Here is a 15,005-nt window from a genome sequence, read left to right on the forward strand (position 1 = left end):
GAGGAAAGAATTAGGCAATATGACAATCAACTCAGAAACATAAAATGTAAAATTAGTTGAAGATATAATGATGATATAGAGATTACTTTGAACAAACAGAATGAATGATGATATAAACCAGGTACCATAATACAATCAGAAGTTAAGCTACAACAGAGATAAACAGAATTCATTGGTATAATCGAGCTCACATCTAAAATGAAATGTTACATACATGATCAACATTTTATCTTGGGTTTCACTTTACTTCAAGGCACTATTTCCACTGGTATTGTCCTCTGGTCAAATAAATTGTGACAAACGTTTCCACATACCATGATTGTATTACATACCAAATATTTAAAATAATGCATAAATCAATTAATAAGCATACATACCACTCAACCTGTTTGTCCCTCTGTTGTCCTCAAGTATTGTGCATTTACATTTTTTAACTAACATCAGATTAAACCATTTTTTGTGTTGTCCATTTTTTGTGTTTCCCTCAAACATACAGTAAGAACACTAAAGATGGGTTTGATAAAAAACAAAAACACACAAAACATTCTGATGAAAACAAAGTACAAGGCTATAACAGATTGCAAGTGCACAGATTTCAGTTAGCATAAAGCCACAACAACAAAAGAGCTAGTTGGTTATATCCCCCAACACCCATAGGAGCATTAGGAAGATAGTAACTCCGCTGCTGTCCCACAGCCGGTGAGACTGCTTGCTGCCCTTTGTCCAGCACTTGAGGCCCAAGCCAGTTCTGTCATCAGGGGAAAGGTTCTGTTGCCACTGGGAGAGGAATGGGAAAATATATGTACTGTACATCATATCAAAATGCACAAGAATACACACAATGTTTTAAGGTAATCACAGGGTGAAAATAGTATCTATTGTTCTTACCCAAGTCCTTGACAAGACTAGGTTCATTAGTTTGGAGAGCTGTGTAGAAGGCTGATTTAATCAGTAGCCCTCCTGTGCGTACAGCCTGAAACAGCTTCCTCATTTTTTTCTCATTGGTCTTGGCTGCATCGATATTCGAATACATTTCATCTTGGATCATTTTCTTTCCCAGTAGGTCATCTGCTATAGCCATTACCATTGTGACTCTCTTGATTAGTGCACTCATGTGCTTATCCACAAACGCAGCATCTGGGATTTCAGGTGAAAGAGACACTTAGTACAGTGTACAGAAGAAAGCAAAAACTCGTATAGTAATGGTTGCAGAAAATATTTCATTAGAACAAACACAGCCTATAGCAAGGATGGCTTTTACCTGTAAGAACATCCTTCACACTATTCTTTCTTTTCTTTTTCTTCTCATCATTCCTGTTGTTTCTTAGTGGAACCTGTTGGTGGGAATCACACAGCCTAAAGGTAAAACTGGTGGGAGTTCCACTAACAGGACCTGTGTAGTCCTGTTAGTGGATTCTACAACCATTTAAGAGGTGAAACAGAAACAAGATATATCACTAACATCATTTTATATACACTCTGGAGAAAATGCCAAAGAATTGTGAAAAGTTCAAAAATGACCATCAATATCATTTTAATCTCACAGTGTCATTTGATTTGAAACTTTTCTTCAACTAATGTACAGGTAACTGTCAAAATAATGGAAACACAAAGTATATTAAAAGCAGGAGCTTCCACACAGGCGTGGTTCCTGAGTTAATTAAGCAATGAACATCCCATCATGCTTAGGGTCATGTATAAAATGCTGGGCCATTATTTTGATCATAATTTTTGGCTACCATAGCTATGTGTAAGGACAGACGCCGGGGACGAGAAGCAGGTACAGGGAGTGAACATTTAATGAATAACGGACATGAAACAGAACAGGAACAGAATACGGAGGGCGTCTGGACAGTGGAAACAACAACAATTCTGATAAAGGGAACACACCGGGAAGCAGACAGATATAGGGAAGTCAATCAACAAATTAAAGGAGTCTAGGTTAGTCCAATGATGCGCTGCTGCGCGTGATGGTGACCGGTGATGAAGCGCAGGTGCGCGTTACGATGGTGACAGGTGTGCGTAATGAAGGCTGTCTGGCACCCTCGAACGCCAGAGAGGGAGAGTGGGAGCAGGCGTGACAGCTAGGATGACAATGCTCCCATCCATAGGGCACGAGTGGTCACTTAATGGTTTGATGAGCATAAACTTGATGTAAACCTAATGCCATGGCCGTTTCAGTCACCAGATCTCAACCCAATTGAACACTTATGGGAGATTCTGGAGCGGCGCCTGAGTCACCGTTTTCTACCACCATCAACAAAATGGAATCACTTGTGTGAAAATGGTGTCGAGTTCCACCAATAGAGTTCCAGACACTTGTAGAATCTATGCCAAGATGTTCTGGCTCGTGGTCGCCCAACGCCCTATTAAGACACTTTATGTTGGTGTTAACTTTATTTTGGAAGTTACCTGCTCAGATGTCGTTTCCTTCCCCGAGTTGTGTTCTGGGATACTACAATGATAAAAAAAGAAGTTCTATAAGTAATTTCACTCAGAATACATACAAAATAAAAGACCAGCACAAACAAAAGCATTTGTTGATATGTGTCTGTAAGCTAATTGTGAAGGCAAATCATTCAGACTCTTTATAGAGGACACTACAGACAAACAAAAAAAGAATCAGAATGGTATAAATGCCACTGTCTAGTCACTTTCCATCATCACTGAAAATCAAAAACAACAACATTATAGTTTACTTGGACCTTTGACAGCTTATGGCAAAATTCAGTCTGTATTTCGGAAGATCCGTGTTTATAGCGCGATTTAAAAGTAAAGACAATTTCAGAAAACTAGCTTTAAAACTGCAACATTTTCTCTCATCCTCATGGCAAACTTTGTAGAATAGCAGGGAATTAATTCAGGGACAATACGTTTTGGTGGGGCCTCCCGAGTGGCATCACTACAGACTCGGGTTCAATCCCGGGCTGTATCACAACCGTCCATGATCGGGAGTCCAATAGGGCGGCGCACAATTGGCCCAGCGTAGTCCGGGTGTGGCTGGGGGGCTTTACTTGGCTCATCTCACTCTTGAGGTGGGCCGGGCGCCTGCAGGATGACGTCGGTCGTCAGTTGAACAGTGTTTCCTCCGACACATTGGTGTGGCTGGCTTCCGGGTAAAGCAAGCGGGTGTTAAGAAGCACGGTTTCGCGGGTCATGTTTCAGAGGACGCATGACTCGACCTTCGCCTCCTGAGCATTTGGGGAGTTGCAATGATGAGACAAGAACAAAATTGGGGGTTACAAATTACAATAATAAAAAAAAAAAATCATAATCTCTCATTTTGGGTGATTTTATAAAGAACATTTTGGTTTTGGGAATTTTTTTAATACTTTAAATATGATTAATTTCTGTATCATCTCAATGCCTGCAAAATCCCTTTACCAGAGCAAAGTATCCAATTTCAAACTCTCCAAAAAAGGGTTTAAAAAAAGGTCAATAATGGATATTAGCTGAAAATGATTTTGTCATTTTGTGCAATAGCACTCTGTGACATTAAATAATATTTATCTCAAAACTTTGATTCCTAAATTATGTGTCCGTCAGATTTGTCTAAAATCCTAAATTAATCTGGAATGAGCAGGGTAAGCTATACCATAAGGACCCCTTATTCATGTCCTCATTACATGTAGTACAACAAGACCATTCATGGTCTGTAAAGTTCTCTACTTTTGATAGATTTAAACAAACAATATTGGAATCACCACAGTCAAAACCATAAACTATCAACTCCATATTCCTGATACATTAAAATAGAATATGAATTTTGGTTTTAAAATTTTACATTTACTTCATTTTACTTTTACAGTCATAAAGCAACAAAGGAAAAACAACATGTAAATTGTTGCTATGTTTACTACATGAATGGGGAAGAAAAAAGAAATTTTTGCCAAATCCGTGAAACATCAACTCTGTCAGATTTTTGTCTAACGTTAACTCCGTCACAGTGCTGAAAGATCTGATAGAATGGTGAATTTCAAATGAATGATTTTCCCTATTTTACAATTGTTTGTATTGAACTTTTATTTTTAGAGGAAAAAATATCTGTTTTGGGTACATGCTGTGAACTCCATCAGTGATGGTTAACCCCCTTCAGATCAGATTTTTTATAGATTTTGAAAACATATTGTAATCACTGTTCTGCAACATATGCTTAAACAATTTAAGTATTTGCTATTCTGTTCATTATCCTGTTGAAAAACAAATGATAGTCCCACTAAGTCTAAACCAGATGGGATGGTGTGTTGCTGCAGAATGCTGTGGTAGCCATGCTGGTTGTATGCTGTCACGGGTGTCGTTGGGTAGAGATGACCAAAACGCAGCAGGAATGTGGATGCTCATCTTTATAATTTATTAAATAAAGAGAACCTCAAAAACAACAAAACAAAGAACGACAGAAGACAGTTTCGCAGGCTAAATAACTAGCAGTACAAAAGATAACTACCCACAAAATCCCCAGGTGAAAACATGCATCTAATATATGACTCCCAAACAGGGACAACGACGTACAGCTGTTCCTGATCGGGAGCCACACAAACCACACAGAAATAGACAGAATACAAAACCATAGAAAACCAACACTAGAACATATACTTAAACCCCAGACTACATAAACCAAACACCCCTTTAATCCAGCCGCGGTGTCATATTTCAAAAGGCTTTACAGTGAAAGCAAACCATACGATTATCTGAGGACAGCACCCAGCACACAAATGCATAACAATCATTTTCAACCAGGCAGGTGGCGTCACAAAAGTCAGAAATAACGATATAATTCATGCCTTACCTTTGAAGAGCTTCTTCTGTTGGCACTCCAAAAGGTCTCAGTTACATTACAGATGGTCCCTTTGTTCGATATTTTTTTTTTATATCCATAAAAACTCAGTTTAGCTGGCATGCTTCAGTCAATAATCCACTCGGTTTCCATCGGTCAAAATGCATACAAAATGAATCCAAAACGTTACCAATAAACTTATCCAAACAAGTCAATCAACGTTTGTAATCAATCCTTAGGTACCCTAATATGCAAATAAACAATACAATTTCAGATGGAGAATAGTTATTGTCTTTACTGGAGATAAACAAAAAAGAATTTGCTCTCTCGGCCATGAGCCGAGAGAGCACCCCCCACAAAAATGTTTGTGCACCCCCCACAAAAATGTCAAAATATTCCATTACCGTACTTCGAAGCATGTCAAACGCTGTCTAAAATCAATTTTTATTTTTCTCGTAAAAAAGCGATAATATTCCGACCGGGAAATCGTGTTTTAGTACAAAGAGAGAGAAAGTAAACATGGAGTCGACTCGTGCACGCGCCTCAGTCTCATAGTACTCTGACCGACCACTATCCAAACGCGCTAATATTTTTCAGCCAGGGCCTGCAAAGCCACCAATCAGAGATCCCCTGTTTTGGATAGAGATGATCAACAAGGCCAAGAAATGGTCAGATAGGGTACTTCCTGTACAGAATCTTCTCAGGTTTTGGCCTGCCAAATGAGTTCTGTTATACTCACAGACACCATTCAAACAGTTTTAGAAACTTTGGAGTGTTTTCTATCCAAAGCTAATAATTATATGCATATTCTAGTTTCTGAGCAGGAGTAATAATCAGATTAAATCGGTTACGTTTTTTATTCGGCCGTGAAAATACTGCCCCCTATCCCCAACAAGTTAACAAGAAGTTAAGCTTTATTTTGACATATTGCATGTGTATTTTCAAGATTGTTAAATATTTACAATTCTGTAGTTTGAATTTGGTGCCCTGCACTTTCACTGGACGTTGCTCAGGTGGGACGTTACCGGACCCTTAGATCTTTGGGGTTTTTAAAGCGCGGCTCATCAGTGCTACGGATTGAACCTACTTTGTTTCAAACTTTCAAATGTATGGTTGTATGTGGAGCAGTGAGTCTTTACCATTTCTCATCTTCAACATCTGTGATAGGTTTACCCATCATTTTTTCATGGGCGCTCTTCACTATCTCATAGTGCTCAGATATATCTGTAACAAAGAAAATACATTATTTTTTTGGGGGGGGGTTGAGTTGTTTTAGTTATTCTAACCTTACCCTAACACTTACTTTAACCACTCACTAACAAGATTTGCCTTCCTTTACTGCTACTGGTATGTCATTGACATTTGGCATTGTAATTGACATTTTCAGCTGGAAATTGTACATGCATAACCTGGAATATTACAGTATATATGTACTTGAACCATACAGACAGTATTCAATCCAAGATGGAAACATAGTGTATTTGATTTACCTGGGAGAGGTAGCTCATTGTGGAGTGACTGCTTCATAGCTTCCTTTAGTTTAGACCTTATTTCCTGCACAATGTATTCCTAATGGAAGTAAAAAGGAGACGTAATAAACATTTTCTTCTGTTTTTTTTTTAAAGAAGATCAGAGTTTCAAGGAGCTTTTGTATTTTATAATGTTGACAGTACTGGGGTCCTTCCACAAATATATTTGATATCCTTATGACATTGTGTGTACATTTTCATTAAACATATAATTTAACAGTTGGATCACATACACCTACACGCTTGCTAAACCATGTAACATATTCCAATAGTAGTGTGTTTTCATTCAAATAAATGTGTTTTCTCTAAGACAATCCCTATTTTGGCATGTTCCACATCATGTTTGTCCGACATCGAGGAAGATTTTAAGGGATGGTTCACCCAAATTACAAAATGGCATATTGGTCTCCTTACCTTGTATGCAGTTAATGGACAAGGTATGACAGCAATCCATGCATTTGTGTTAATTACCACTGGCCACTGTTTCAATGCTAACGTTTTTTGCATTCGTGGCACAATGTTAGTCAATGGTACCAATATTAGCGTTTTCAGTCTTCCTGTCCGAATCATCCTAAAGTATCTAAAAATTGATTGTGTAACTTAATGAAGTTACTTAGATGATTCACTTCAAGTGTGCAAACTTACATTTGTCCCTCAGTTTTAAAGGGAAACTGGATGCAAAAACTATAGAAAATGGCCTATGTGAAACATTTATTACAGTGCCAAAATTGATTCAAAAGTGTACGTTGGATATAAAGTCAGTACATTCCAATACAGAGTTTTGTGAGATTTGTGTAACTGAGGTCATCACAATTTACATTAGGGTGGATTTGGATTAAAATAATGCCAACCTGATACTCTAACACAGGATTGTAACGCCTAGGGATAATTATCTGTACGAAGAAACAGCTGCACTGATTCACTCTATCCAATCATAGCAGCAAACCGTGAGAGAGACCTGCCCATTATGCAGCATCTCGGACTTGTTAACATAAGACAAGACATCGCCAATGTTATGTTGAAAGAACACGTATCTCCTAAGTCCTTTATGGATTGGCCACTCGCTGATGTGTTTGATAGTGACCACTCCAGTCTGCTACTGTTTTGGACAAAATTAGAATTGAGACGATGCGCACTTGCATACCAACTGCCACTTGTCAATATTTCACAATTCTAAACCCATTCGCGAGCACCTTGTGTCCCCCGCCTTCTGTTCTGTAACATGATTCGCTATGAAACTCTTACGTGAATTGAACTCTGTTACATTACCTGTTTTCAAAAGTCAAATCAATTTTTAAATGCAGGTGAGCTGGTTCTACTCTTTTTGGGAATTATCTGGTGTTTTGTTTTGGAAAACTGAGTGTGTCGAGCATAAGACCTATGGTGCCCATATTAATACTTCAATAATTGAATTGGAACAGTGACATAAAAAGTACCCTACCCTGAGCTTGGTTAGGAGCGTCAGCATATTCCCCTTCGCATCGTGGAACATGGTGCTCTTTGATGACACAATGTGCTTCTCGAGTATGTCCTGCATTCGCTTTAGGGATCCTTTCCCATGTACATTTGAAGCCTCTAAAAATTAGATAAAAAAAGTTTAGAACGTAAGTTATATAAAGTTATGGTTATGAGGTCACTGGGTCACTGCTATCCAATGATTGTTAAAGGCATAATTCAGCCAATTGACATACAGTATTTAATGATTTTTTCCCCTTACTTTGACAGCAGTCTATGGACCTTGTAACTGCAATCCACACTTTTGGTTTTGTTAAACTATCAATGGCCAACAAATTATTTAAGCATTTTTCAGACTTAAAACCAATCTCAACCATTTAGCATGTTTAAAATATCATGCCCAAATCATAATTTGCTGGCAGTGGCTAGTTGAACAGAACTAAAGTGTGGATTGCAGTCACTCCTTGTGCACAGATTGTTTTCAGGGTTAAGGGAAAAAAAATCTAAATTTGTGGAACTATTGTTTTACGATTGCTATTGACATGCATAAATATAGTGACAGAATGATACTGACAGTTAGACTGACCTGTATAGGAGGGGAGCATGGAGGTCATGATTGACTTGATGAGCGAAGAGTACATTTCCTTCTTCCTCTGGACAATCTCATGTTTAAGATCTGCCTTCATTTTGTGTTCCTTTTTGACACCAGAAAAAATACTATTATGAATATTAGTCTTCTTAACATTACACTTTACTTGACCGCCATTATTGGAAGGTCATAAATAATTACACTGGTGGCAAGCAGAGCATAGCACAGTGCATCCAAGGGCATCGTTAAGGGGGGGAAAACATGAATGATTCATGGCCTGGTAGGGGCCCCTAAATGTTTAGAGAATTATTTGCTTATCATTTTCAAAATGTTAGACAAAAAAAATCTGTGCTGAAAATTAAAATGTACAGTATAACCATAATCAGATCAGGCATCTCTTCTACCCAACCATGCCATTTGTAAGCCCCCATAATGCACATGGTTTGGTCCATTCTCCAGGAGGAGAAAAAAATACAGCTGATCTGACAGTTGCTCTGGCATGTAGCCTAAATGCTTATGCCCCCCTCAAAAACGAAATTGGGTTTCCAGAAAAGGAAAGAAAGGAAACAGAGACAGATACATAAAAATTCAGGAAAAAAGTTACTCACTACCATTTTTCACAGAAAAAAAAATGAAGAGAAGGATTTGAGTGGTAAGTCAATGCAGACCGCATGCCAAACTGAGCAGCTGAGCCAGCCAATATAGCTAGCTAGATAGCTTGCTAGCTACAGGTAGCTGCCTACCGCGGACTCACTCGGCTCAGTCAGAGCAGTAATTATTAACATGATGATGATGCGCTACCACTACCAGCTATGGCTAGCTAATTAGCTATTATTTAGGTATTATTATAACTTTATTCCCCAATATTTGCATGATATTTGTTAGCTAGCTAGACTAAAATTAAAACCTAACATGTAGCCTACCTATCCATACTGTAGATGCTGCTACTACTACTACTGCTGTAGACACAGATCCCAACATGTGTCTACTACATGAAGTTGAAATAGCGGACCTTGGAGGTGAGGCAGTTGTTTTGTAGCAGCAGCAGCATAACTAGACCATTTTTTTACTGTAAAGTTAGGCACATGATAACTTAGACACACTAAAATATGTATTCTATTTGATATGTATACTATTAAAATATATATATATATCAGTAGTAGATTTTTAGTATGGTAACCTTTGTAGGAGCGAACATTAAACCTAAAAGTTTACTCACTTCCTAGTGCCTAGAGAGCCCCAGGTAGGCTGAATCTCAGCAGAAATCTGTCAGACAGACTCTGATGCAGGGAGGAGGAAGAGGAGTTAGAGTAGCAGCAGTGCCAGTGAAGGAGTGACAGAAGAGATTGAACAAGCAGGTAATAAGGGAAAGGAAGAGTATGGACAGATTCAAAGTGAGGAAGATGAGGTTTTAGATGATCCAGCACTGTGGCCAAAGAAAGTACAAGACCATGAAAGGGAAGCTATTGTTCGCGGACTAGTCAACAGGTGTGGTGAGGAGGACAGAACTGTATAAAATCATGCCCCCAGACTCAGAAGGCAAGCCATTCCCCAACTATTTACAGTACCGTAAGTCAGCAAACGGAAGAGAAAAGGTGCAGAGACTGGCTTATTTATAGTAAGAGTGTAAAGGCATTATATTGCATTCCATGTATTCTTTTTTCTCATGAGCAAAGTAAACATCACACAGTTCTCTGAATAGTAAGGATGGCTATAAGATATCATTAGTGAAATGGCAGAGAATGTATGACAAACTACAAGAGCATGAGGATGGTGTGTCTCACAAGAACTTTTACTGGAAATGGACAAATCTGCAGCGTACCGTAACAACAGCTACAGGTATAGACAGTCAGCTGCAGAAACAAATCAAGTCAGAAATGTATAAAAACCGAGCACTTCTAGAAAGGATTGTGGATGTGACACTGTACTGAGCATCTAGGAATCTGCTATTCTCGGGGAAATCACTCAATCTTGATGATGTGCATAATGGACATTACCTAGGCTTACTTGAACTGTTGTCAAATTATGACTCGCTATTACGTGAGCACTTTCAGAAAGTCAGGGACAAAAAGAAAGGAGCACAACTGACTCATTACCTCAGCCCTGAGAGCCAAAACAACTTCATAGGAATATGTGGTCAAATGGGTTTGAAAACAATACTTGATGAAAGAGAAGATGCAATCTACTACTTGGTTATATGTGATGCAACACCAGACATTTCTCATACTGAGCAAAATGTATTATTGGTGAGATATGTTCACAAAGATAAAGTTCAGGGAACAGGTGAATGGAATTTTTTTGAACGTTTTCTTGAATTTAAAAACTTTGCTAGAAAGACAGGCAGTGACATTTCTGATATGATTTTGAGTGCATTGGAAGGGCATGGTATTGACATAGCAGATTGCCGTGGTCAAGGCTATGATAATGGTACAAATATGTCAGGGAAAGTGAAGAGAGTTCAAGCACACATACTGCAAAAGAATCCACTGGCCACATACTCACCTTGTACCTCCCATACTCTTAATCTTGTGGGTGTACATGCAGCTCAGCCGTACCCAAAAGTATCAACTTTGTTTTGGCTGAGTAAATTGTCTTTACAATCTGTTCAGTGCCGGCCCAGAGCGATGGGCCATTCTCAAGGAAAAGACTGGCTGCTGTCAACCTGTTAGGGCTAGGGGGCAGTATTGACACAGCCGGATAAAAAACGTACCCGATTTAATCTGGTTACTACTCCTGCCCAGTAACTAGAATATGCATATAATTATTGGCTTTGGATAGAAAACACCCTAAAGTTTCTAAAACTGTTTGAATGGTGCCTGTGAGTATAACAGAACTCATATGGCAGGCAAAAACCTGAGAAGATTCTGTACAGGAACTGGCCTGTCTGACAAGTTGTTGTTCATCTTGGCTCTTTTTATTGAAGACTGAGGATCTTTGCTGTAACGTGACACTTCCTACGGCTCCCATAGGCTCTCAGAGCCCGGGAAAAAGCTGAATGATATCGAGGCAGCCTCTGGCTGAAACACATTATCGCGTTTGGCAAGTGGCCGATCAGAGGACAATGGGCTTAGGCGTGTAAACGAGTCGACCCCGTGCTTTATTTTCTTTCCTCTTTTTACCTAAACGCAGATTCCCGGTCAGAATATTATCGCTTTTTTACGAGAAAAATGGCATAAAAATTGATTTTAAACAGCGGTTGACATGCTTCGAAGTACGGTAATGGAATATTTAGATTTTTTTTTGTCACGAAATGCGCCATGCTCGTCACCCTTATTTACCCTTTCGGATAGTGTCTTGAACGCACGAACAAAACACCGCTATTTGGATATAACAATGGATTATTTGGGACCAAACCAACATTTGTTATTGAAGTAGAAGTCCTGGGAGTGCATTCTGATGAAGACAGCAAAGGTAATACAATTTTTCTTATAGTAAATCTGACTTTGGTGAGTGCTAAACTTGCTGGGTGTCTAAATAGCTAGCCCTGTGATGCCAGGCTATCTACTGAGAATATTGCAAAATGTGCTTTCACCGAAAAGCTATTTTAAAATCGGACATATCGAGTGCATAGAGGAGTTCTGTATCTATAATTCTTAAAATAATTGTTATGTTTTTTGTGAACTTTTATCGTGAGTAATTTAGTAAATTCACCGGCAGTGTTCGGTGGGAATGCTAGTCACATGCTAGTCACATGCTAATGTAAAAAGCTGTTTTTTTATATAAATATGAACTTGATTGAACAAAATGCATGTATTGTATAACACAATGTCCTAGGGTTGTCATCTGATGAAGATCATCAAAGGTTAGTGCTGCATTTAGCTGTGGTTTGGGTTTATGTGACATTATATGCTAGCTTGAAAAATGGGTGTCTGATTATTTCTGGCTGGGTACTCTGCTGACATAATCTAATGTTTTGCTTTCGTTGTAAAACCTTTTTGAAATCGGACAGTGTGGTTAGATTAACGAGAGTCTTGTCTTTAAAATGGTGTAAAACAGTCATATGTTTGAAAAATTGAAGTTTTTGCATTTTTGAGGTATTTGAATATCGCAAGCGTCCCACCTAGCCCATAAAAGTTAACCGCCTTTCAGACACGCGATGGAGTGCGCGTATTGCTGTGGTCCGACCAGTGGCAACTCATTTACCGTCTATCATCAAGGCCCTAGACATGCATCTTGCTACCTGCAGCCTGACAAACAAAGTCAAATCTGAGGCAAAAGGTCTGAAAAGCTACTTCATGTCTTTCAAGGCAATCTTCCTGCTCACTTTCTGGGTAATTTTTTTGTGTATTGAGAATTGAAACCTAATTCTTCAGTCAGGAAATATTTCTCTGGACACAGAAGCAGCTCACATTAAGGCACCACAGGAAGAAATACAGGCTCTGTGTAATCAATGGGACGCTCTTCTGGCAGAAGCCTCCATGGTGGCAAATGAAATGGGTGTAACTACTCAGTTTCACAGTGAACAGAGGAGCTGCCAGAAAAAAAAGAAAACGTTTCCCTGATGAGACTGAAGATGACAGCAAATGAACAGACACTGGATTTCGCAACACAGTGTTTTATGTGGCTCTGGATAGTATAATCATTCATTTGGACATGCGTTTCCACACGATTGCAGCTATATGCGAGGAGTTTTCACCAATACTTACATTTAGGAAAGTGATTGAAAACCAAATTTGTGTATCTTGCCACAAATTGAGAAACAAGTACTCCAAAGATCTCACAGATGGATTTGAAAATGAAGTGCGACATCTAAAGACGATATATGGTGCCACTTTTTCAGATGGTCTTTCTCATGTAGAGCTCCTAAATGCCATCCACAAGATGCAGCTACAGAGCATTTTTGGAGAGACGTGCATTGCACTGCAAATATTCTGTACAATGCCTGTAACAGTTTCTGGAGGTGAACGTGCCTTCAGTAAGCTGAAACTTATAAAGAACTGTATGAGATCTACAATGTGCCAAGACAGGTTCAACAGCCTTGCCATCCTTTCAATTGAAAACAAGTTAGCTAGAAAATTTTACTTTGAAGACATTATAAATCAATTTGCTCACAAGAAGGCTCGATGCTGGGCTCTTGGTGCCGTGTAAACTCTTAGTTTTGTTTACAGGGAACAAACACAAGGACAAATGTCTTAGCCTGTTCTACCGAAGCCTTCCCGGGGATGGGCAAAATACTGTTTCAGAGTATTTTCTGCTACGGTTTTTGTCCTGTTGAATTTACTCAGGAATGCCCACATAATGTATTGACACTACAGTTGCAGTTTCACTGATGCTTGTTCTCTGTAGGTACCACATTTATGCCAGCAGTCCACATAGTTCAGGAATATTTTTTATTTATTATTATTTAGGCATATATTTAGAAATGATGCATAGGGCAGAAGAGGGTTAGCCTTGTTTATAAGAAGTGGTCATAAAATATTTATTCTGAAACATGGATCATTGGTCATTTCTTAATTGAAACTGACTACAATACCATATATTAAAAAATAAGTCACCAATTGTGTTGTTATTTATAATAAAGCATCATAACAATCTCATGACACTGACAGCTTTTGTTAACATTAGGAGCCAAAAATGTTTGCAATACTGTTAATATACAATTGAAGTCGGAAGTTTACATACACATAGGTTGGAGTCATTAAAACCCCTTTTTTAACCACTCCACAAATTTCTTGTTAACAAACTATAGTTTTGGCAAGTCGGTTAGGACATCTACTTTGTGCATGACACAAGTAATTTTCCCAAAAATTGTTTACAGACAGATTATTTAACTTATAATTCACTGTATCACAATTCCAGTGGGTCAGAAGTTTACATACACTAAGTTGACTGTGCCTTTAAACAGCTTGGAAAATTCCAAAAAATGATGTCATGGCTTTAGAAGCTTCTGATAGGCTAATTGACATCATTTGAGTCAATTGGAGGTGTACCTGTGGATGTATTTCAAGGCCTACCTACATCATGGGAAAATCAAAATAAATCAGCCAAGACCTCAGAAAAAATTGTAGACCTCCACAAGTCTGGTTCTTCCTTGGGAGCAATTTCCAAACGCCTGAAGGTACCACGTTCATTTGAACAAACAATTGTACCCAAGTATAAACACCATGGGACAACGCAGCCATCATACCGCTCAGGAAGGAGAAGCGTTCTGTCTCCTAGAGAGTAACGTACTTTGGGCAAAAAGTGCAGGAGGGTCTGGTGCACTTCACAAAATAGATTGCACCATGAGGAATGATAATTATGTGGATATATTGAAGCAACATCTCAAGACATCAGTCAGGAAGTTAAAGCTTGGTCGCAAATGGGTCTTCCAAATCGACAATGATCCCAAGCACACTTCCAATGTTGTGGCAAAATGGCTTAAGGACAACAAAGTCAAGGTATTGGAGTGGCCATCACAAAGCCCCGACCTCAATCCTAAAGAAAATCTGGGGGAGAACTGAAAAAGAGTGTGCGAGCAAGGAGGCCTACAAACCTGACTCAGTTACACCAGCTCAGTCAGGAGGAATGGGCCAAAATTCACCCAACTTATTGTGGGAAGCTTGTGAAAGGCTACCCGAAATGTTTGACCCAAGTTAAACAATTTAAAGGCAATGCTACCAAATAGTAATTGAGTGTATGTAAACTTCTGACCCACTGGGAATGTGATGAAAGAAAT

The 15,005-nt window shown here is 38.8% G+C and overlaps 1 protein-coding gene across 1 annotated transcript in view; it reads right to left on the reverse strand.

Moving 5' to 3' along the window:
* Positions 1-683: 683 nt before the first annotated feature.
* The window catches only part of LOC115206369 (nuclear GTPase SLIP-GC-like), a 35,931-nt gene continuing 21,609 nt past the window's right edge, over positions 684-15,005 (reverse strand). Inside the window, exons 16-23 of the mRNA XM_029773227.1 lie at positions 8,345-8,453; positions 7,745-7,878; positions 6,265-6,343; positions 5,914-5,998; positions 2,413-2,455; positions 1,262-1,334; positions 889-1,137; positions 684-777 (exon numbers count right to left, since the gene is read on the reverse strand). Of these exons, the coding sequence (XP_029629087.1) occupies positions 755-777; positions 889-1,137; positions 1,262-1,334; positions 2,413-2,455; positions 5,914-5,998; positions 6,265-6,343; positions 7,745-7,878; positions 8,345-8,453 (795 nt within the window). The 3' untranslated portion in view covers positions 684-754. The remainder of the gene's footprint in view (positions 778-888; positions 1,138-1,261; positions 1,335-2,412; positions 2,456-5,913; positions 5,999-6,264; positions 6,344-7,744; positions 7,879-8,344; positions 8,454-15,005) is intronic.

Source organism: Salmo trutta, chromosome 1 (genome assembly GCF_901001165.1).
Source record: "Salmo trutta chromosome 1, fSalTru1.1, whole genome shotgun sequence".
Lineage (NCBI taxonomy): Eukaryota > Metazoa > Chordata > Actinopteri > Salmoniformes > Salmonidae > Salmo > Salmo trutta.